General features: G+C 40.8%; 1 protein-coding gene across 1 annotated transcript in view; it reads right to left on the bottom strand.

The window, feature by feature from the left end:
- The window catches only part of DPP6 (dipeptidyl peptidase like 6), a 404,285-nt gene that overhangs the window by 77,308 nt on the left and 302,943 nt on the right, over positions 1-24,034 (bottom strand). The window contains exons 7-8 of the mRNA XM_058833198.1: positions 20,415-20,496; positions 3,278-3,398 (exon numbers count right to left, since the gene is read on the bottom strand). Of these exons, the coding sequence (XP_058689181.1) occupies positions 3,278-3,398; positions 20,415-20,496 (203 nt within the window). The remainder of the gene's footprint in view (positions 1-3,277; positions 3,399-20,414; positions 20,497-24,034) is intronic.

Raw genomic sequence — 24,034 nt, 5'->3', positions numbered from 1 at the left:
ATAAACTTCCAGCTAAATGCACTAAGTAGATTAAGCTCTGATTGATTTGAAATGTTTTTCACTATATTATCAAAAGTCTACAGATCAGCATAAATACCTCGAAGAAATTTTTTCTCCTTTGGCAGATTTACAAAAGCAGAGCTTAAGTTGAATTGAAATGAACTTCTGCATTTTTCCGGGGCAAAAAGCCTGTCAAATTTACTCTAGATCTGCTGTGCTTCTGGACTTAGGAAAAACCTGTGATTAATAGTGCAGCATATCTGTATTGTGTCGTGACAAGAGCCATGACATTGTGAAGGGAAGAGTCCCCCCGTGTCTGCCACACATGTGAAGTGTCAGGAGTCACCCCAAAGGGTGGCACTGCTGGGCTGCCATCTGCAGAGCTCACCGAGCAAACAGAAAGGGGAGTGGGGGATTGCTCTTGGTGTGCTCTTGCCACGTAGATAAAAGTCGTTAAAAGTCATCTTCCTCAAATAGAAAACACCGAGTTTTACTTTCTGAGCTGCATTTTGGGGAAGTGAGAAGCAGGTTGTGAGCTGTGACAGTAACCCAGCGGGCGCTGCGAGGAGGCTCTGCTGTCGCTGCCAAGGGTCACAGAACTTCAGCAGCAAAAAGAGCATGGGAGGGAAGAGGAGTGTGCTGAACTCTCTGTGATCCCCATTCTCGCAGCTCTTCTTGCAGACTATCTGCTGGAGCTGGCTGCACAGATGGAGGGAGATTTCTGCATATGCTCAGCACTCATCCTGGTAGAGCGCTGAGACGGCAGCAGCGCAAACAAACACGGGGCTGAGCGTCCCACCCAGCTCAGCTGGGGAAGTGGGGAAGGCACGGTACAAACCACAGCAGGAATGGGTGAAGAGCAGAAATAGTCTTGAGGTGGTACAGTTCAGTCTTTGCCAAGTTTTCAAGCATTTCCAGTCAGGTAAGTTCAGATTTAAAATGCTGTCCAAGTTTATCCCACAGAAGAGGTGGCATCCAAGAAAAGGAAAGACTTTGGAAAAACAAAGGTGATAGTGTGTTGGCAGAGTATCCCAGGTTAAAGCTCACTGGCAACCATAGCTGGATTCTCTTGGACCTCACTGGGGAGATGTCTCTCATTTCTCAATTGTCCTTATCCATTTATCCTTATGGAATATCCAGCTTCCTCTGGATCCTGCTCCATCCATCCATGCACGTAGACAGCTGCTGTCTGAACACTGCAGACCCAACGACACCACGGCCCCACAGCTTGTTCAAGCACCTGGCACAAGTCCTCAGTCCTGACACCAGCCCCAGGTTCACCTCCATGAGGATTGCACAAGTAATGACAAGAGAAGGAGCTCAGCTCACACAGTTCATCTCTGGATTTGATTTTGGATTCCCATTAGTTGGGAACGTTTAAATCAGGTTTTCCTCTGGGACCTTCTCCACCTTGCTTGTGAAAGAAGAGAGTTATTTAGTTCAATATAAACTGTATTGGGACACAAAGTGACATTTCCAAATCCTAATTTCTTTCAAACACACTCCCAGTGAACAGCAGGTTCAGTGGTCCTGATCTGCCTCGTGCCTCACAGGTTACAGAACCTGGCTTGGGATAACCAGACTGGTATCGATCACACATCCATTCCTTACCCTAGCACATTAACATAAAGTTAAAAAGCAAATTCATTCCAGAGGGCAAACCTGAAAGTCAATGTCAGCCAAGAAATTGCTTGAGCAATCCTGTAATTGAATAAAAATATGTGTCAGCAAAACAAGTGTCATCCTGGGCTTGCTGGTGCGCTCTGAGTTCACGGGCTTGACAAACTCCTCTCAGCGTGGTGCTGTGTGAGACACTCTGCAAGGAGACCTGATGTACTAAATGATGTTTATCAGCCAAATTTGGGTACTTGTAGGCACATTTGACCTGCAGAGTCAAAGAGCCTGCCCACAACTTCACCAGCAAATTAACAGATAAAGTGAAAGAAAATTAGCATTTCATAACTTCTTAGCCACTTCTCTGGTTGCAAAGTGCTTTCACAGCACAAGGAGGACATTTACTTGCAAATACGCTGTATTACAGTAGAAACATGTCTTTAAATATAAAAAATAATAAACCCCTGATTATCAGATTTTTCCATGTATGTGTTTGATGAGTTTGTACACTGATTTATGAGATCAGCATCTTTGGGAGGGCCAAACAAACTCATTTATTTTAATTCCTTCATTTCTGAGTCCAAGGGCCCCTGTCTAGCAGGGTCTATACAGACCAATTTAAGAGTAGTGATTCCTGTTTTTACACCAATTAACTGTTAATGGCATTTTGTAATCTATTCTGTTCTATTAAGCCTCAAGAAAACTGGGAGCAGCCAACAGAACACAGTTAATAGATGTATCTGGAAACTTTCTCTCTGTAGAGATAAGAAAACCTTGGGACTATGCTGGGACCTGTAGGAGAAAGTGTGACTTTAGAGGGAAGCTGTGTCACAGGAAAGAGACACTGCCAGGTCCAAAAGCCAGGATCCTGTGAGAAGGAACTGCTGGCAGCAACAGAGAGAGGCATGTATGTTTTAAATAAATAATAAACAAATAAATATATTTTATTTTACACATTTACATCTACGTGGGTGTGTGTATTAAAATTTTTATTCTTTAAAAGCCTACAACAACCCTCAAAAGAACTGGGGGTGGTGAGGATCCTCTCCTAAGCTAATGAGCAGTTGAGATCACTTTTCAAGTAGCTGCTCACAGACACCAAAATGGGCATTTGCCAGCTGAAAGGATCAAAGAAAAGCAGTGCTCCAGAGATGACCCTCCACCCTGTCAGGCCCATTTTCAAGGGGAAGAAGCCAATTACTGGGGTCTGCTTTGAGAAATTCTTTTAGGCGGCAAGGCCCAGCTTCCAAGGCCCACCTAGTTCTGTGGAAAACAGCTAATCAAGTAAAATTGTTTCCTCGCTTTTTCCTTTAAGATAGAACCCCTTTCCCTCCCCATTTCAGTCCTTTTTTGTGATTTGAAAACTGGCACATCCATGAGTGATTGCAGGTGCCATTAAATAATGAAGCAGTTCTGTTCATTAAAGCCCAGTGATTTATTACCTTTGGACTAAGGGAAAGAAAACAGCCTGAAAACAGAATTCTTACACCATTTCACATTATTTCCAGTCCAGCACATCAGACAACTGTTAGAATAGCAGATTTTCAGCTCCGTGGTCCACCAGTGCCCAGAAATTCAATCCTGGATGTCTAATTCAAGGTCTGTAATTCTAGACTGTAACTTAAACTCATGACTAACTGCTGGCCTAAATGTTGTGTCCTACCTTCATACAGCCAGTCGCTGAGCCCATTGAAAATAACACCTTCCTTTCCTGTGGACACCACTCGGATGGCTTGTTTCCCCACATGGGCACAGTAATAGATGTTATTCTCAAAGATAAATATCTGATTTGAAGGAAATAAAAAAAAAAAAAAAAGAAAAAGAGAACAGCATTAAGCAGCGGCTCCAGCATAAAATGTTGCATTTTGCTTTTACAATAATTGGCAGTACAGAATCACATATCACAGTTTTATGGCATCTTTTGTCAAAAAAAAAGGATTTCCACAGCTTGCCTCCAATGCTGTCAGCTAATACAAAGATGCTAATTTACAACAAACTGAAGCCTTGGTGCTTTGATATGAGTTTTATTTCTCTCACTTCTGTCTTCATTTCAGAAAATGGACAGTTCAGTTAGAGGGCATGAGATGAAGAATGCCATTGCTCAGATTTTGAGAGTTGTTAGAGCTATTGCTGTGAAATGCTCCTGTGAATCAAACTCTTTATTTATTTATGTTTAAATGCTGATCAGGAAGTAAAGCTTTAGCCAGCCAATAATAAAAATATTGTTCTATGGCAACAGTCTTGATCACTTGGTTAAGTTGTTCTGTGTTCCTCTGTCATATATAGCAAATTCCTGTCCCCTCACCCCAAAGTGAAGCACATCTTGCTCTAAGGAGAGTCATAGAATCACAGAATCACTTGGTTCTAAAACACTCTTAAAGTCTTTAAGGTCCCTTCCAACCCAAACCATTAACCCAGCACTGCCAAGCCCATCCCTAAAGCACAACCCCCAGTGCCACACCTACACATCTTTTAAATACCTCCAGAGATGATGATTCCACCACTGCCACAGACAGCCTGTTCCCATGTTTGACAGCCCTTTCTGTGGAGGAATTGCTCTTAGAATCCAACCTAAACCTCCCTGGCACAACTTGAGGCCATTTCCTCTTGTCCTACCATTTGCTCCTTGGGAAAAGAGACCGGTCCCCCCTTGCTACAGCCTAAGTGTAATTGTGGTAATCAGATAATTGTGGAGTGATGAGGCTCCCCCTGAGCCTCCTTTTCTCCAGGCTAAACAATCTCAGCTCCCCCAGCCACTCCTCATAAGATTTGAGCTCCAGACCCTTCCCCAGCTCCATTGCCCTTCTCTGGACATGATCCAGCACCCCAAAGTCTTTCTTGTGAGGGAACTGAACACAGGATTGGAGCTGCAGCCTCACCAGTGCCCAGTACAGGGGGACAATCACTGCCCTGGTCCTGCTGGCCACACCATTTCTGACACAGGCCAGGATGCCTTTGGCTTTCTTGGCCACCTGGGCACACCTGGCTCATGTTCAGCTGCTGTTGACCAGCAGCCCCAGGTCCCTTCCTGCAGGGCCACTTTCCAGCCACTCTGCCCCAGCCTGCAGCATTCCCTGAGGTTATGAACCAAATGCAGGACCCAGCACTTGCCCCTGTTGAACCTCACACCACTGGCTCCTTTTGTAGACAGGCATCACATTTTCTGACCTCTGGCCAGCTGGACCCTCCCCAGTTAGCCAGGACTGCTGGTAAATGATGGGAAGTGGCTCAGTGAGCACTTCTGCCAGCTGCCACAGAACCCTTGGATGGATCCTCTGCATCTTGGACACTTGTGTGTGTCTAAGAGGTGTGGCAGGTCACTGACCCTTTCACCTCATGGGAGCTTTATTCTGCTCCCCAGCCCCTTCTTTAACATATTTTTAAACTCTATTCAAACTGAAAAGATGGACTGAATAGGGTATCAGTAAGCTATTTAGACTGAAATGCAAACTGTTAATATAATTTAGTAGACATTTATAGATGGGTTTCTATACACTTGAAGATATTGGAATAAATGTTATGTATCTTTAACACGATACTAGAAAGCATATTTCTCACATTATGAAAAGAAAGAATTGGGAAAAATATTTGCTTTCATCTTGTGTTTCACATCCTATTATGGTATATGTTTAACCAAAGACGAGCTGGAAGGATTCCAGAAGAAAGTATAGATCTTAATTTAATTTTGGCAGGAGTTATAACAGGTTTGCCTAAAGGTAAAAATTATTACTGAAATTGTAGCTTGCTCTTCTTCCTTTTAAGCTAGGAAGAGGTGCATTCAATGAATAGTTTTGGAAAGTAAAAAATACATTGTGGAAGATATTACATTCTCTTTCCTACCTTGAATTTTAGTAAGCAGAGCAGCCAGATAAGGGATTCCAAGTAAAGAATTTTATGTATTAGCTAATCTGCATATGGGGAGGTTGTTGAAGTTTAAATGTGCATAAAAATAGTGAAGACTAAGCAGAATAAGATACTCAGGGTCCAAATAAATCCAATTCTCTGTGTCTGAGTACTGAATGTGCTAAGGGGTGATTGGGTAAGAGCTCTTCTGTGACAGGCACACAATCAAGTTTATTTATTCAAGTGATGCAACCCTTCCCTTGCCCAGATTCTTCCAGCAAAATAAGATTTGCAATATTTTGTACTATATTAATGTTTTATGAGCTTACAGGAAAAATAAAGAAGGTGGATTGACAACCTGTTCCCGCCCTTCCCCTTTTAAATGCAATGTTTCCATCTTCACTGTTTGGTCTTTCAAAGCTTCATTGCACTCATCAGGCTGTGTGAGGTATCTGGGAGCTGCAGTGGAAAAATAATATAGTGCTCTGACTTCAAACTGTATCCCATATAATTCAGAGCCAAACTGCAGCACCTCATGGAGGTTTAAAAATTATCCTCCTAACTACAGTGCCTTGTACCCTAAAAACGTCAACCATAATCAAGATAAAAGATAACTGAAGCAGCACAAGGAAGATTTCTGTGTAATGTATCTTATAAATTAAGAAAAAGCATTTGGACTTCTGTTATTCATCAAGAAAGAAATGTCTTTGGATTACCTCACATCCCATGTTAGAAACATATTTGAAGTTATTGTGAAATACCTCTGGAACCATTTTTACTGTTTTGGTTTCATGGCATTAAAGAAGTGCTTTCTATCAAATGATCAATCCTGTCAGCTAATTAGAGGATAAGAAATTTTAGTAAAGAAAAAATACTAAAAATATGTACAGACATGACTTTTACATTACGTTATGCCAGCTTTGCATAGCACTCCTAGACAAATTTAAAACGATGACAGAAGGGATCAAGCTCAGTTTTATGCCTCTCTGTACAGGAGATAAAGAGCAGAGCCCAGATTTCTGGTGTTTTCTCTTTTGGTGTGCATATTTGAGCAAGGCTTCAACCCAGACATTCTTGCAATATATGTTCCTTAAAATTCAACAGTGAACACAACTACTGGCATGGCAAACCAAGCTGTGCTAAGTCAGGAAAATCCCTGTGTTGAACACCATGTCCCTTTTCATCATGACATTCAATGCAGAGGAAAGAGAAGATATTCTGGAAGAAGAAAGAAGAATGGAAACATCCCTACATAGACTGAAGCAACAGAAATTGCTAACTCTACAGAAAAAAAAACAAGGAAGACAGAAGTTCTACAAGATAACAGAATAAAAAGAAAAATGTATTTTCACCATTTTATTTCTCAAAAACAACAGGAAAACCAATGAAATGTAGAATATTTTTTCTAATGAAATCAGAATTAACATAAGGAACTTCTTTCCACTGGATCTAGCAGAAGACCTCTCTTTCTGCTGGATGCTTTAACAGATGCCCAAAAGATTAAACACTTAACAAAAATAACTGGAACATCTGAGGGGATTAAGATAAAGTTTGGGGTTTTTCAAATGCATTCACTTAATCCCAGGATAATAAAAATCAATGGAGATTTTGCTGTTGGCTTTATGTGGCTCAGGATGTAACTTTCAGCTATAACCCCTTCAGTCTCAGGTATCAGCACACCACTAACTCCTGTGGTCTGGGAAGAAATCTCTGCCCGTTTGCAACTGGTGTTAGAACTCATTACCCCAAACCATTTGTCATCCTTGCCCAACACAACTAAAACTGGAGAAAAAAATATGAGGCAGATTGGACCACAAGCCCAAGACAGGAAGCAAAGTCAAAGCTTATATAACCAGTAAGATAAATTTATACAGCAGGGTAAATATTTGAACTATCAACAAATTAAACTTAATTCACTTCAAACATACAAAAGCCCTAACGACATTGATTGATTCAAGGATTTATTTAAAATGCTTTTGCAACTGCTTAAGGACTTCTAAAATAATACTCTCTACCAAACTGACCCAGAGTGGTAGTCAGCAATTATGCTGCATTAATTAAAATATTGATACTTTTAAATAGATTAATTTGTGGATATTTTCAGGAATATAATGAAAATACAATCCTTAAGACTTAAAATGTCACAGTGACCAACTATTTTGAGTAGGTGAACACTACACATACCTTTACAGTTGGTCAGCCCACCTTTCTTCCAGCCAAAGAGGAGTGTGAAATTTCTACTTCTCCATAGATCAAAAGAAAATAAATTCATACACACTAATCTGCATTTTTACTGCTCCTATTTATTTTCCAGCTGTAAGGTGGCATTCTAAGTTTATGTTCTCTTTACCCCACAATTTCTAATGTATAACTTGTCAACAGAATGAGCTGCATCACTCAAAATTCTCATAAACTTAATGCCTGGATGCTTATTACTTTAAGTTATTAGCACATGGAGAGGTGTAAATGTTTCCCACAGGTAAAAAGCACCTTTCCACACTGCAAGGTGAGCCCCCAGGATTTATCTGTGAGACAGACAGATACCATGGCACCTTGCCATGGAGAGTCTGATCAACAAGAGCTGGCTGGCCTTCAGGTACAGACAGGCACAAAGCCTTTCCTTGGCTTTCCTCATGTGCTGGCTTTGGCTGGGGCAGAGTTAATTTTCTTCCCAGTGGCTGGTACAGGGCCGTGTTTTGGATTTGTGCTGAGCACAGCGTTGATAACACAGAGATATTTTTGTTATTGCTGAGCAGGGCTTACTCAGAATTTTCTGCTTTTTGTGCTGCCACACTGTCGAGGAGGCTGGGGGTGCCTGGGAAGATGGGAGGAGGCACAGCCAGGACAGATGACCCAGAGTGACCCAAGGACCATCCCAGACCATATGGCATCATGGTCAGTACATAAAGCGGGGGAAGAAGAGGGACGAGGGGAACTTTTGGAGCAATGGTGTTTGTCTTCCCAAGTCACTGATACTGGGGGCCCTGCTCTCCTGGAGATGGCTGAACACCCACCCAGACATAGGAAACAGGGAATTAATTCTGTGCTGTGCTTTGCCTGTGTGCACAGCTTTCGCTTTCCCTATTAAACTGTCTTTATCTCCACCCACGAGTGCTCTGGGTTTTACTCTTCTGGTTCTCTCCCTGATCCCACTGAAGTAAGAAGCTGTGTGGAGCTTGGCTGCTGGCTGGGGTTAAATCATAAAACCTATTTTAAATTCAAAATCAGTTTAATCTTCCTTTGAGGCTTAAAAAGACCAGGCACAAAAAGGAAGATGCAGTGAGTGGGGAAATAGAACTACAAATAAAACACTATTCTTTCCTCATCAACATGATGCATTTCATTTCAGAATAGAAAAAATTGTTTCTTGTTTTTAATGTTAAACCTTTATCTTTTCTCTTTCTGCTCTTTTGCTGGAAACCAGTACCTGAGAGGATATTCTAAATAATAATAAAAGAAACAGAATAATTTTAAAACTTTTTGCACCTCTCAGAAACACTTGTATTTATTTTGCAGAATCAGTAAATAAAAAAAAAAAATCTATGAAAAGTTACAGACCTGCCACTGGTCAAAGCTGAGCCCATCGGGGACACTGCTCGTGCATCTGTAGAAATGTATTTATAAAAGGGTAAAGTGCTGGGTTTGTATGTATGTGAGAGGAGTGAGGAAATGTGAGATAATCAGCCTTGCAGATGCTGTGGTCAGTGGATGAGAAGGGGTAGGAAGGGAAGGTGTATTTATGTTTGTTTTATTTCTCACTCCCACAGTTCTGTTACAATTAATAGGAAACTATCAAATTGATTTCCCCAAATCGAGTCTGTTTTGCCCTGATGACAAGGGTTCCCCCAGTCCTTAGCTCCCAGAAGATTTTCATAGAATTTTCTCCCCCAGGACCACTGAGAAGGGGAATGATAGAGCAGCTTGGTGGGCAACCCACCACAATAATTTAAATTTAAATTAATTAATTTTAAGGGATTTAAAGTCCCTTTAATTGAGGACTTTTTTTTTAAACTTCTCTTATTTAACTTCTTTACTATACAGATACTGCCTCAGAATAGTCTGACCCCTGTTCATTTTCTTTTGGGTTTCACTGATAGGACTGTTTTGTGCTATATATTAACTATCTCCATATTTATATGGTATTATTCATCACATTGATCAGAAAGTCTCTGGAAAATACACAGATTTATCTGGCCAATATGTTCAGGAAGTGGAAAAGCATTATGTCTTTATTTATATGCTAAGTAGCTGGCTGAGGTCTGTAACAGAGCCACAGCTTGTAAATGGGGTTTGGAAATGTCAGATCATGGACATAAGTAGTTTTGACCATGATCAAACCCTTCCTGGAAATGCACAAACAGAAAGACCTCTCCATTCTCTCCACCATTTCTGGGGCTGTCTGATCCCATCCAAATATTTTGGAGATATCCCTTCTTAAGCTGGTTTTGTTTTTATGCTGCCATGTGAAACCTGGAAGCTGAGGACTGTGGAAATGAAAAGCTGCAAAGAGAGAGAGAGATTCCCTGCTGTTTGTTCAAGTTAAAACCTGTCTGTACCACCCAGAATTAGCCTGGGCCTGTCCTCATCCATGTAGCATCTTGAAGCAGATACAATAATTGTGTTTTCTTTCTGTGGTATGAAGGAAGTGTGATGAGCATTGTAGCAGAAAGGTCTCGATGTTTTGCAGTTACTGCTCTTACATCAACTTCAGCAGAAAAATGTGTGATCAATTCAAAATCACTTCTAAAGCTTGTTGCTGATTGATTATGCATTATTTAATGAATACCCTGTCAATTTCTTCTTTTGAGCCTCATAAAATGCAAACTTTGATGTTCAAATAGCCGTCATTAATGTATTCTGTCATTAGTGTTTTTCCTAATGCATATGATGTGATTACACCAGCTCTTATCAGTTCTTCAAAAAGGGTAATAAAATCATAAACTGCTCCTCACCAGTGAGCTTGTATAATAAGATGTAGTATTTTAATTAGACTTTTCTTGTTGCCATTTAAATATAGTTTGATAGCAGGTGATAAAAAAGATGCAAGACAAAAAAATTCAAAATATTATCATTCTCTCCATCAATTGGTTCATGTTCATAATTTAGGAAAGAGCGAGATACAATTATGATGGAGGAATTAGATAAAGAATTTGTAAATCTACTTTTTTTCTTCACAAAATGAAAATGTCATTATTAAGACCAGTGATTACACAATTAAAGTCTTCCACACAATCAGAACATTGCAGAGAATCACACAGTAATAAAAAAACTGACAGAAGCTACAGTTGCAGTTTTTCATACCAGGGTTTGTCTTTGTTTTAATTCAAAGTAAGAAGCTAATTCCTTAAGACTCCAGGGTTTAGAAGACATAGTAGTTTCTGAAGGTATGCCACAAAGAGATAAAGCTTAGTTTAATTTAAATTTACCTTGGCCAGACATAGGCAAAGGTAATGTTTACACCAAAGTGAGGACTACACCTGTTCAGAATAATTCTGCAGGCAAGCTTTCAGGAAAGAGAAGCTGAAAAAAAACCCAAGGGGACCACTACAGCCAGAGAATACAGAAATGAAGATTGATGCATGTAAGAATCATGCTGATCCATGAACACATCAAAACCAACATTCATGGCTTGTCACTGGGGATGGAAGACTTGAACACATCTGATTCCAGTGGTGTAAGAAGGCTGCATGGAAATCAGTGCAATGAAAATAAATGCCACTGCTTGTGCAAGGGAAACCACCAGAACCACTGCAAAAGTCCAACAAAAATCTGCTGCCTTCAGTGGGCTTGACTGCACATTTGGGAAAGGAAGTGTAGAAGAGTCACCACTAATAAATCATGCAAATCTCTTTAAGCCACATGGCTTGGAAACTGCCAATAGACTTTGTAAAACAGACATTAAGAACTTTGCTTTCATCACATGCAATCAACAAAGCAACCAAAATGTCAGAGAGAAAGGGAAAAGCATTCCTTCATGTCTTCAAGTAAGGAAACATTTCCTATCTATGTGAGCAGAGTCTTAAGGGCTCCCCAGAGAGGATGTGGCTCTCCAGGTGTGCAGGCTCTTCTCTCTGGGGCTGGGGGAGGTGATCACAGTGCAGGACGTGGGAATGGGTGGAGGAAGGAAAGGAGCACTGGGAGCATTTGTCACCAGCTTTCTGGTCAAGAAGAAGGAGATGTGCCCTTCTTCATATAAATGGAAGAAACCTCACATTCAAATATCTGATCCTCATGGGGGACTTTAACATTTATCTCCTGGAGGGTCAATGGTACGAGCACAATAACCCAAGGTCTGTAGCTTTGTCCTGACACAGGTGATGAAGGAGCTGATGGAGATGCTCTGCTGGACCTCACACTTTCAAACCATGAGAAATTGCAGGGCAAGGTGAAAGCTGGGAGCAAGTGATGGTGCACAAACTGTGAGGTGAAGAAATTCAGTATCCCAAGAGGAAATATGGCAAGAAAAGGATAAATTTATCTGGAATTTAGGAGAGAAGACTTTGGTCTATTCAGAAACTTGCTTGGAAGTATCCCACTTGGATTCTCTCTTAGGAAATCAGTAGAGTTTTTAAGATTTTGTAGGTTTAAATGTCTTAAGACAATCCAAAATTTCCAAAAATAATACTTGAGATAAAGTTCCACATAATGGACTATAGAAGGAATGGCAGATTTCTATGATATGGAGACACATTCCCCAAATTTTTCCTTTTAAACTGTGCACAGACGAGATTTTTTTTACCTTGATTCTCCCAGCTTAAGTCTTTCAGTGCATTAATATTCTTCTCATTTTTCTACAAGTTTTTTTATATTTTTGACATTGCATCGTTACGGATGCTGTGCATTTCCATTTGTATTCTGTGAGCAGGTTAGATCACAACATGCATAGATTCTAATCACACCTAGAATCTGCCAAAGCACAGCCAAATAAACAATTATCACAATTGTGGAGATTTAAAAATACACGTTTCAAGAAAAAACGTGCTGTCCTATTTTATGTTCTTCAGGGAAGAAAAGAGGGTTTGTTTCACCTCAGCAAAAAGAAAGAGCCATGTCTGCTTGTATTTCATTGCCCTGTATTCTAATGGGGTTATTTTAATTTATAACTGCCTTGTTATATAAAAGAATGTAACAGTGAATGTACCATTTAGTATGGAACTCTGCTTCTGCTTTTAAGTTCTGCTTGATGGATTATCATGTATTCTATAACCTAATATCTCTGATGGTTATGTAGGGCATGACTATAAATTAGATTATTTAATGTGAGATGATACTGTGTTCCATTTAAAATACTTTATTGTGTTATAGAAAGAACACCTGACTAAGAAGAGTACAAAGATTATTTGTGTCAGCATAAAGGAACTGGCAATTGGGAATTAGGATTCTTCCAGGTGCACATCCGCCCTTGGACAGCGGATGGTCACTGCAATATTCCTCTTTAATTAGAAGCTTGCTTGTGGAAACACTCAACAGCTCTTCCAGCAGGTGAGGAGGAGAGCAAACAGAATTTTTCACGGTGTTTCCTCATCTCTCTGGTAAATGGCAGCTTCTGGGGAAGGAGAGACCAGCTCCACAAGCCAAGGTGGGACACTCCACAGTCCATTGCTCAGTCCTGCTTGTGGCATGCCAATGTCTGTCACTTCCCCACACTCAGCAATGACTGCTGCTATCTAAAGTAAAGATCAATATTTTCATGGCAGTTTTCAGGAGCAACACTTTTCATAAGCACACATTTCAAAGGACATCACCCACCAACCACTGATTTGCAAGATTCCAGGAGCCCTTATGCACAGACAAGAAGATACTTCTGGCAGTTAGATGTCTGAAATGAAAACTGCCCTTAACAAAGAAGAGTGGTTCAATATCCATAAATCTCAGCTGAAATTCGAGAAATTTCTGTAAAAGGAGGGAATTGCTTTCAGTGGTACTGACCCAATGTTTTCCTGCTAGGAATATTGTACACTAACAGGTGAGGAAATGTGGTAACATATAAAGGAAGAGAATTCAGTACTTTCCTTGTAGAGGAACAAAATGGTGAGCCCCTCTAAGCTAGTAAATCCATGGATATTTGCATTTCTTGTAAGGACACACTCATTTTCCTTAATGCAGCCTGTGAATGTCAGCGACATTTAATGCATCGATTCTGTAAGTCCATTTAAAGGTAGGAATCTATTGCTGTAACTTCAGATAACAAAGTGACATATAAGAAATCACAGAGGAAGCCTGTGGCAGTGTCTCACCCCCAGGGGAAATGCCTGCATCATCCTATGCCTCATTTTTGGGTGTAAGGGCAATTACTTTCTGATTTACTGGTGAAACTTCTATGGCAAATCATCAGTTTCATTTTGTCCTCTGAAATCTTTCACGCCCACAAAAAGAGCAGCATCCTATTTTAAATAAAATTACCTACATCTTCCATCAGTAACATTTATTACAGCACCTTCAGTTATCCTAAATATCTTGCACTTTTGCCACCTGATGAAGATGCAGTACCAGGGATGCTGGGAGGGGAAGAGAAGTAACCATTTCTCAGTGAAGGACATAACACTGACTGTGCCAAAGCCTCTGTTTGGGGAACAAGGACCCAACACCAAGCCCAGGGGTGACAAAGGAATGACAAGGATGTGCAAAGTTAAAAATAGGACACTGCTGCCACTTTTACCAAAGAGAAATCATCAAAGGAATAAAACCCCAACAAACAAAACAAAACAAAAGAAAACCTAAACACAACATTTTTCCAGTGGAATTATTTGAATAAAGTGAGGGGAGAGGGGAAAGGAGCAAGTTTTCCAGGTACTCAGTGTATATGTAATGTATCTTAGTGAAATTTCCCTAAAATATATCATATTCTGACACTCAAGAAGGGGATGAGGAGATGGCACATTATTATTCTGAAATTCTTGCTTTTCAAGAATGTAGGGACCATGTTAAAATCTGTGTGAATATCTCTTGCAATGCTTAAATAAGGCTTACATAGACTTTGGGGTGGGGAAGAGAGGGAGACAGGGCAGAATTCTTTTTTCTTGCAGCTAGCAAGATAATCAAGCAAGATAAGCAAGCCAGAATAATTACATACAGTAGGCCACAGCTAAATATTGATTCAGATGTCATTGCAAAAAGAAAAGGTGAGGGAACAACAGCTTGAAAATAATGATGCAAAAATCTATGAAAGAATGATAGAGACAAATAGACCTACAGCAATTATACACGGAGGAGTTTAAAAGCCCTGCTGGAACAGGAACAACAGCAGATGATTCTGTGCCTCCTGAAAATGGTCCTCTTCCCTTGGTATCTGTGCAGCCCTGCTGCCTGGAACTAAGCTGGTGTGACAGGCACAAATTTAGGCAGGGAAAAACTCTTAATTAGAGGAGTCACTCCAGTTTAGTTCCAGGTGTCATCACTTAACCAGCATTTTTTTGCATTTAGATATCTGAGTTGGAAAAACGTACTACAGCATTAAAAAAATGATAAGGGAGATTAAGGTTCTGGTCGTGTGCAGCAGGATCTATCATTCAAATGTTTTATATATTAAAAATCCAACGTTTTTCTTAATTGTATTGCACTTTTTAAAACAGCAATATTTATGACAATAAGTTGTTTACCAGCATCAGCATTCACTGTTTGAAGGCACCTGCAAACCCCTAACATGGAAGGGGCTGAAGGAATCATTCCATATTTTTTGCCTGGCATTTGCATTTCCCTGAAATAGAGATTTCTTATTGCATCTTCTGCACCTGCTGTGAAACTTAACTTCTGTTACCTTAGAACCAATTATAAACTTGATTGCAGCACAATCTACAAAAATAAGAGATAGTTCCTGCTCCAAAGAGTTGACTTAAAAAGGCTTATTTCCTATGAATGCAGGAAAAATCTGTTTTGACCCTTCTGTGGGGCTGCAGTAAATGCAAGGACATACAAAACTTCCAGCAACCCCAATCTGCTTTCTGTATGTTTTTGGTACTTAAAGAAACTGTGGAAACAGTAATAACTGACTGGTCAGGAGAACCCTAAAAAAAATGGTTCTCTTTGTAGAAGAATAAATACCATGATCTATGAGAGAGATGTTTTTAGAATTATAACTGCTGCCTCTAAAGTTGTGCAAAACTGCTTCTCCCAGCATCTGATGTGTCACCATTACCATTAATATCTGTCAGGATGGTTACAGATTCTGAATTTGAAAAAAAAGAGAAAATAGCAGCACAACAGAAGTGCTTCTGCTTTTGATATTGGAGTTTAACAGCTCCTGTGAACTGTATTTAGTGCTGTCAATGCAGAGAAATATTCACTGCATTTTATTAGAGCAGCCTCCAGTTTGCTCCTTCCTTTTGGCAGCAGGGCCCATGGATATTCCTAGCTCATCCTTAATGCAAATACTTCGAACCTGGATGTGCTTATTTGGGGATAACTTAGGTGAAAGCCTTCTGAAAGCTTTGGGTTTATTGGGTTCCTTGAGCACCTCAGTTAAAGACCTGCACTGGACAATCTCTTACTCCTGGAGCACTCCCTGACTTGGGCTGTGCTGCCAAGGAAAGGAGCAGAGGAAACTTCTTCACTCTGCACTCACTTTTCTTGATGAACAGACAGGTCCAGGCCTGCCAGGCACACAAGTTTTACCAAGCTGAGCTCAGGATCACAGGCACCATTAACCTTTTCTTAGATACTGTTGGGGCAAATGTGCCACGGGAACATTACGTGAGCTCTCGGCATGTGGGCAGAGCCTTGGAACACGAGATGGAACATGGTGAAACTGGTAAAATATTCCATTAAGATCAATTAACAGAAGGTTTTATATTTTTTTATTTTTTTTTATTTTTTTTTTTTGTGGGAAAATCAGAAGTGGGTAGCTGTTGAGTCATAGATGGCATGATCAGAAAAAGAGAAGAGCTCCAAAGAGTGAAGATTCTTGTGCAGAGAAGCACACCCAGAACAGGACAAAGGTACAGAATGACACTTTTTTGCAGTCCTGTCATGCCACCCACAGCCTCATATTGCTGGAAAGCATCACACAAACTGAGGATAGTACAGTCTGTTCACTAAAAAACCACCAAGCATCACGCTGAGGCCAGTGGGCTGATGAAATGGAATTCTAAGTGTGGCTTTGGGCTGTCAGGTGCACCGTGGAAAGGATGGATTTTTCCCATAGGCATTTTGCATAGTCATTTACACCCACAAATAGTGAATATATCACACAGCTATTCCAAGTTAACAGTGTTTTTCACTTATTCTGTAAGGGCAGAAATGATGACTCATGCCTTAGGACAAATGAGAGGAACGAGCCCTTTATTAACAGCCAGACTTAGGGAATGTGTTCCCTCTTGAAATTAGTGGCTCTCTCTAATGACTCTGGAGCTCACACTGGTGAGAGCCCAATTCTTCCAACAGCTTTGTGAGACTTAATCTGTCAAGACTTTGGCTGAGATCAGAGAAAAGCTGAAGCATTTTTTTGAGATGCCAGAAGTGAGAGCTTTTTTGCATTCTGATCTTCTGACAGATTTTCTCTGATCCAGTATCTGCCATTATTTAAACAGCTCAGCTGGCATGTGTGGCATTCTGCAGGCTAGGAAGAAGTCAAGAACCGTGCTCTGAGGACTTAATCATCCAAAAATTGGCATATAATTTAATGAGAAAGGACAAAATAAAGCAAGATAAATAGAAATTGCTCCTGGGAATATTCCACTATATTTTTAATTGCAGAGAATGCAGATCATTCAGGCTCCTTCTATTTCAGATTTGTTTCTTTTTTGAATGATTAGACATGCAAGAGAGAAAGAGGTCAGGCACAGCAACCTAAAGTTCCCCTAGAAAGGATGAAATAGAAGCCTCAAAGAGAATAAAAATTTTGGAACCAAGCCCTCTTACTCTCCTGCCTTGCCTTTCCTTTATGCTGCCAAAAAAGAACAAACCAGGAGATTTCAAGGGGAAAGCTCTTTTATTGCCTGAAAATTGGGGTATCTTCAAGGTGATGCAAAATGCACTCGCCCTTGGCTCCCACCTTTCCTGGGAGCTGCAGCAGGGGATTGGATTGAGCCCCTGCCCAGGGGCTGACACACCAGGGCTGACACACTCAGGCTCCTCAGTTCTGCTCTGGGACCCCTCTCAAACACCCCCAGGAACCTCCTGGAACCAGGGCAGCTGACTCGTGCTTCACAGCTGCTCCTTTCCCTCCCTCTCAACATATTTTCCCTCCTTCTCCTGCAACACAACTCAGTGTACATTTAGCAAACACATTCCCACTATCAAATTTTAATAGACTTTAATTTTTCTCTGTCTTTGCATCTCCACAGAAGGTGACACAAATTTTGCTGGCAATTATGTTCTGAGTAACCCAATTAGTCCTGAAATACAGAGCACTGAACATGGTGTGTTTCTAGATCTCATTTATTATTCTTGTAGGGTTTGGGTTTTTTTTTTTAAATTTTAAAAGCTTCTTTTTTTTCCCCCTCTGGCAATTCTCTGATGATCATTAGATATAAAAAGATTATATTGATGTATGTAAAAGCATCTTTATTTTATAAACTATGGCTATAATTTTATTTCAGGGTAAATGACTGGCAAAGATAAGGGCAAAAAGGCACATATGTTAGAAGTGTGAAAAAATAATGCTTAAACTACCAGTGAGCTGCTCCTTACCTACCCTGATTCCAAATGCAAGAACAGGAAATAGAGCTCAATTACAGGCCAATAATTTTACATATTTTGAAGTAAAAAAGACAAAAAAAAAAAAAAAAAAAAAAGGCACATAGAACAAATTCACTGTTGCAAGATTTTTCCGAGATTCATATGGAATTCAACAACCACAGGGATTTTTAAAGGTGCCAAAAATATATACAGTATGTACCCCACAGCAGGAACATGCATGAAACTTGATGTCTCCAGGCATTCTTAGGGCTTTGAGTTTTCACTGTAAATTGCTTAAAAAAAATATGGTGGAAATTGGTACCAGCCTCTTCAGCGTTAAATGATAAAGCTGGGAGTGAAAAAGACTTTTCTTCTCCTGGACTGTGTATACTCTCCTGGTGGAGATATAATTTGTCTGTTTTGGTATGAACATTTTTCCTTTCTGTGTGGTTATTTTGCTTTGGTAGAGAAGGCAGTGGAGGCAGTCAATTGGTCACCTTGGCTTTGGTGTAAATCTCCTCAGATCTTTCCAAGGTGGAAATCAGGTGTGTGGAAAAATGAGCATGGATGTGAGCATGCATCAGCAAGGAGCTGAGGGCACAGGAGCTCACAGCAAAACTCTATTAAAGGAAGGAAGATCTACTTGTGGGGTGGAGAATGTGACTAATGCCACTCAATGCTGCCTTTTAATTAGGAAATGTAGTTTTTGTTACACATGGTGAAACTCTGTAAGACTTAAAATGGAGCTAGTGAGCAGTGAAGGGAAAAAAATGTTTTGGCTTTCTTTGCTACGTCTTGAAGGAATTCCCTTCACCTGGTGGGGGATTGGAGCAGCATGAAGTGTGGAGTCCCTTCCAACCGTGTGCAGTGAAAGCAAAGAGCTCCTCAGGAGACATTTTGCACAGTGGTAAAGGCTGCTGACTCTCCTCCCTGATCAGATTTGAAGTCAATGGCTCTCAAACACAATTTTCCTGATGGAGCAGAGGAAAGATTTTCCTGTTCCTGTATCTGCTATGTTTTCTCCAACCTGATTTTCAGACTTGCAATTATAATGACTCCTATGGCTGTTTTTTTTTTTTTTTTAAATCACAGAATTTAAAACAATCTAGTTAAGAACACAGACAAACAGTCCCCAAGAGAGGGCTGGGAACAGGAGATATATGCCAGATTTTCTCTTATTATGAGCTTTCAAAGCTCATTTCTTGTATAAAGCCTCCACATCAAAAAAAGATGTTGCCACTTTTTCATTTCTTGTTATTGTAAAAAGAGAATGTTTGGAATATTAAAAAACTTAATATTGGATTTGCACCAGGAAATGAAGCCAGGGGATCTGGCCAGGAAATACAGGCCCTGAAAAATGGGCACATGCAGGATGGCAGTGGCTGAGGGGTAAAATACTGGGGATTTTAAGATTTTTGCAGTATGAATATCTCCATGAAATATAATGAATCCCTGACAAGTGGTGTGGTTGTGTTGCAGTCTGCAACCTCAGGATCTCGTCCAGGGAAGCAGCAGGGTTCTGGGGACCAGCATGAAACACCAACGAGACGGGCTCCCGTTCATGAAACCATTTATTCAGCATGAGAACAAACTCAGGTCCAGAACAGAGAGCCCCGAACAGAGGCACAGCAGGGGTTTTTGAGGGACAGAACCCCCGAGGGTTTACACCTTTGAGGGTGGAGTTCAGGGTCAGGGACCATTAGAAACACACCAAGGGAGAACCCCCCAGGGACTCAAACCCAATCAGAACTCCTGGGCCGCCCTTCACAAGGGGTTTGGGGTGGGACAATGTAACTCTTTGTCTCCCTGAGGCCGCTGCAACATGGTTGTTGTTTTTTTTTTTTTCAAGCAGCTCTGAAAACTTTCCAGGATCCACTTCTAATTCTGTCTATTTTGCAAACAACCACAGGGCAAATTCAGGGCAGCTCTGTTCTAGAGAGATGCATCCTCCAAAAGGGGCTGCTAATATTAACGTATCCCCAGTGCCAAGTTTGCAAGTCTGAAGATGCCCTTGTGAAGCAATGAGATGCTAAATAAATCAAACTGTCTATTATCTCTATAATCTGTCCTGTGTCCAACACTGGGAGAAGCAGGTGCATCCTCTCAAAAAAGCATTCATAAAGTGTTCTTTCTCTGCATTTTTAGACACGATTACTTTGTGGTGAATGGATATATTTGGGAATTTTATAAATAAATTACACGAGAGAACAATCATAAATAAATGCTAGAAGCTACCACACAGGCTTCAAGAAACTATTCAAAAATGGAATTATTATTTCTTTACTTCCAAGCAATAACAGCATGGTCTCTAAATGCATTTGCACACTTGTTTTTTCTCTTACCAGCTGTTGCCCTTTTGGACCCCAACCAGCATACTGAAGCTTTGCATTGCTGACCTCAGGGGGATACAAATTCTGGGGATCCCTGCGAAAAGAGAAAAATAAGATTTCAGCTTCAGAAATTTCCTTGTTTAAGCTGCTGCACTCCTGCTTTGGAAACACATCATGAACTTGTAAGATGCCTTTCAGCCAGGTTTCAGTAAACTTTTTTAACAGCAAGGTAAACACTAGAAAGTGTTGGTAAGATCAAGCATTTAAGTGACAATTTCTGTTTTTTATTAATAGGAAGCTAAACATATTTGTTCCACTGCTGACTTGCCAAAGCCTTAAGAATTGGTTCAGGGATAGAAAACAATGTAATTGTATTTATCAATACTGATGATGTCCACAAAGGATAAGCTATAATTATATCTTTTAGCCCTTCTGCCAGAAGAAAAATAAAATTTTGTCTTCTTCACCCAATGACTTTTTTTTGCCTCATAAATTTCCTTTGAATATGATGGCAGAAAAGATTAGCAAGTGTATGACAACTGATACAAAGCCTGGCTTCAATGGGAAAAGCTCCTATTAACACAAAATATCTATGTTTTTAGAAAATAAAATCAAAATGCTTTTCTTGTTCTTTCATCCATTACCTTCATTTTGAGGCAGAACACAAGTGACACACAGAAAATGCAATATAGAAAAAGGAGTCTTTTTTGGTAAATGTCAAAGCAGCATAATGTCATTTTCTCCCAGTGTAGATAGCATTGCCTTAACTGTATTTATACTCAGCACAAATAATTGCATTACATATTCTGAAGTCACATTGCAACAACCCTGTGTATCATAATATCCTATAAACAAGAACTCTAATAAAGCCTGTATAAAATATGCCTCATTAGAAGATCTCAAACTACTTGAAAAAGTAAGGGTATTATCATTACTGGTCTAGAGGCAGGAATAACAAGGCAATTTGAGGCCAGCATCACTGAAAACCACAGAAAAGAGCCAAACCCTGCCTGGCCTTTAAGCAAAAGGCCTTTTTGCACAGTGTTTTCCAGACCATGTTGTCAAAACAGAACAAAACTGGATGCAATAATTGGGCACTAAGTGAATTCTCTTTATTGCCTGTTTGGGGCCTGGTGCAGTAGCTCAGTGATGCTCCAGCTCTGCTCCATCAGTCCCTGCACTGCTGCTGCTGTAGGACGAACTCAGCAGCAAGAGGAATTCTCAGAATTGCTTTTGTGCCACCTTTCCACTGCGAAGAAACTCTCATTTCCCCTGACCTGCTCAAAGGCCAGCCAGAATCAGGGAAGACCCAAAGTAGGGACCCTGATGGCCACAGGTTCCCCCTTGCATCACTCCTGCAGGTGGAACCCTCCCAGTAAAGCTGACAGGTTTGATGGAGATGGGATGAACTGAGAATGTGGAGGGGCAAGAGGGGGTTGTTGAGGCACTGACACCTCAAATCTGAGTATATCATAAGCTGCCCAGATAGCTTTTGTTTCTATGTGCCAAATGTCATCCACAGCTGCTGCCTGCAGAGCAAAATTGTATCTTTTATTATGGTTTTTTTTTACCTAGAAGGTGTCTTTGTAAGCAGCCTAAAGTTGTTTTTGTAAGGTATGGATAAGAAAACACATAATGCTCACACTGAGAGCAGCCATAAAATTCCCTTTCCTGTAGAAAGATGAGCCACACAACTTCTTCTGGCATGTGTGCGTGAGCTACTTAAGTTTCCAGTCAGCTATGCCTGTTAGGAATCAATCTCTCTGGTTAGCTATCTTGATTATCTTAACAGAGAGTAACCTCTGAGGGTAGAAGGAAAAGAGAAAATACAGTGAATCGAATCAAAACCCCTTTTGGGAGAAAAAAAACAGCACTTCACTATTTGTCAAATGAACTATCTAGTTCTTGGGTTATTTTACCCATGGTGAGAAGAAGAGCAAGAAATTACAAATATTAAATAAACAGATTATACAAATTGTAAGAATTTAAAGCTGTAATGCTTCAGATAACACAGGTGGAGCTAAGGGACAGACATGCCAATTGCAGAAAATAATTCAGACCAGAGCACAGACAACTCCTGTCAGTTCTGCTCCCTGCATCATCTTTTAGAAGAGGAAAGCTCTAATGCAATGAGAAATGCTGCATAAACCAGCTTTGGTAGCTGATAAGGCAGAAGGAAAAGCAAAGAGCTGTGCTACAGACAAAAAAAAAAAAAAAGCAAAGTCGTCTTCTCATTCCTGGGTATGGCCAAGGGAAAACAGAATTGCATCTCCTGAGTTCTTCCTTAAGTTGTTTCACATGGTTGGGAAGCTTATTTTGTAGCAAAATCTTGTGTACATCCATTATCATGCTTTGAGCTACTCCCTTCTACCACAGGCTATGAAAGCAGTCTAAGATCCTAGTTTTCCTCCACAAATGCCCCTGAGAGATGGCCATATTCATCTTGGTATATTCTGGCTTGTTTCCCATCTTTTGAGGAGACTCTTCTTCCCTGAAGTAGCTCACTCAACCACCTTCACCAACTTCAGAACCATGTGCAGGGGGCTTGAGAAGACTTTTCCTTGCCAAGCCTGCTCTCTCAGGCTCCAGAGGAACTGCGGGAGTTACCTGGAGCTGGGCTGCACCAGCAGCTGTCAGGGGAGCCTGTGCTGTTAGCAAACCCAAAGGGGGCTGAAAAGCCAAAATGGCATGAAAATGGACTTCTCTCACTTGTGACCCTCACTGTGAAAGACCAAATTCCCACACATGTATTTGGGATACCTTTGGTGCATGGCCCATGGTGGAATACGCATGGACTCCTGCTCTGGAAGCCCCAGGCCACCCTTTTCCAAACCCATTATCCAAGACTCACAGATACCTCTGGCTTGGAAAGGACCTTAAAATTCATCTCATTCCAAGCCCCCTGCCATGGGCAGGGATGATTCCCACCGCACCAGGTTCCTTCAAGCCCCATCCAGCCTGGCCTTGAACACTTCCAGGGACAGAGTATTCTCTGGGCAGACTGTGTCCTAACTAACTGTGAGTTAACTTCTCTGGGCTATTATATCAGCTAGAGAGAGGAGGAGGGAGAGTTGTCTACACAGCTGCTCTGGGCAGGATGGCCTCAACTCTTTGATGCCCTCTTTGAGAAAGCTCTTAGTGATCCTCAAACTGAAAAACCTTTTTGGAGAACATTTATCAAACACATTTCCAATTTTCTCATGCTATTCTGGGCATTTAACTCTCCTTCGTTAAATTCCTGCAGGGGAGCCAGGCCAAATGCACACCTGTGTCCCAGGAGCACTCTTCTATTTTACAGTTGCATAAATGGGATCTCATGCCTGTCAACTTCTTCTGGTAAATAAGTTATTCCTATTAAGCTATAGTCCTCCATAGCTACACCCTTCCTTCTCCTTGAAAACAGCCTGCTTAAAATTCCTCTGTCCTTTTTTTCCCGAATCAATCAATATTATGGGTCATCTCAGCCTCTCCAAAGAGCCAGTGCTCCTCACAGACCCTCATCATTAGGGCTTGTTTGGATTTGAGCCTGTCCCTTGTGAGCTCATTTGTGCAGGATGCTGGCTTGGAAATGGGCAATTCCAAAGGCAGTCTGTACATCCCTGGCTCCTGGTTTGGATGAAGAAACAGGTTCA

Source organism: Poecile atricapillus, chromosome 2 (assembly GCF_030490865.1).
Source record: "Poecile atricapillus isolate bPoeAtr1 chromosome 2, bPoeAtr1.hap1, whole genome shotgun sequence".
NCBI lineage: Eukaryota > Metazoa > Chordata > Aves > Passeriformes > Paridae > Poecile > Poecile atricapillus.
This window is presented reverse-complemented; position numbering and strand designations above follow the sequence as displayed.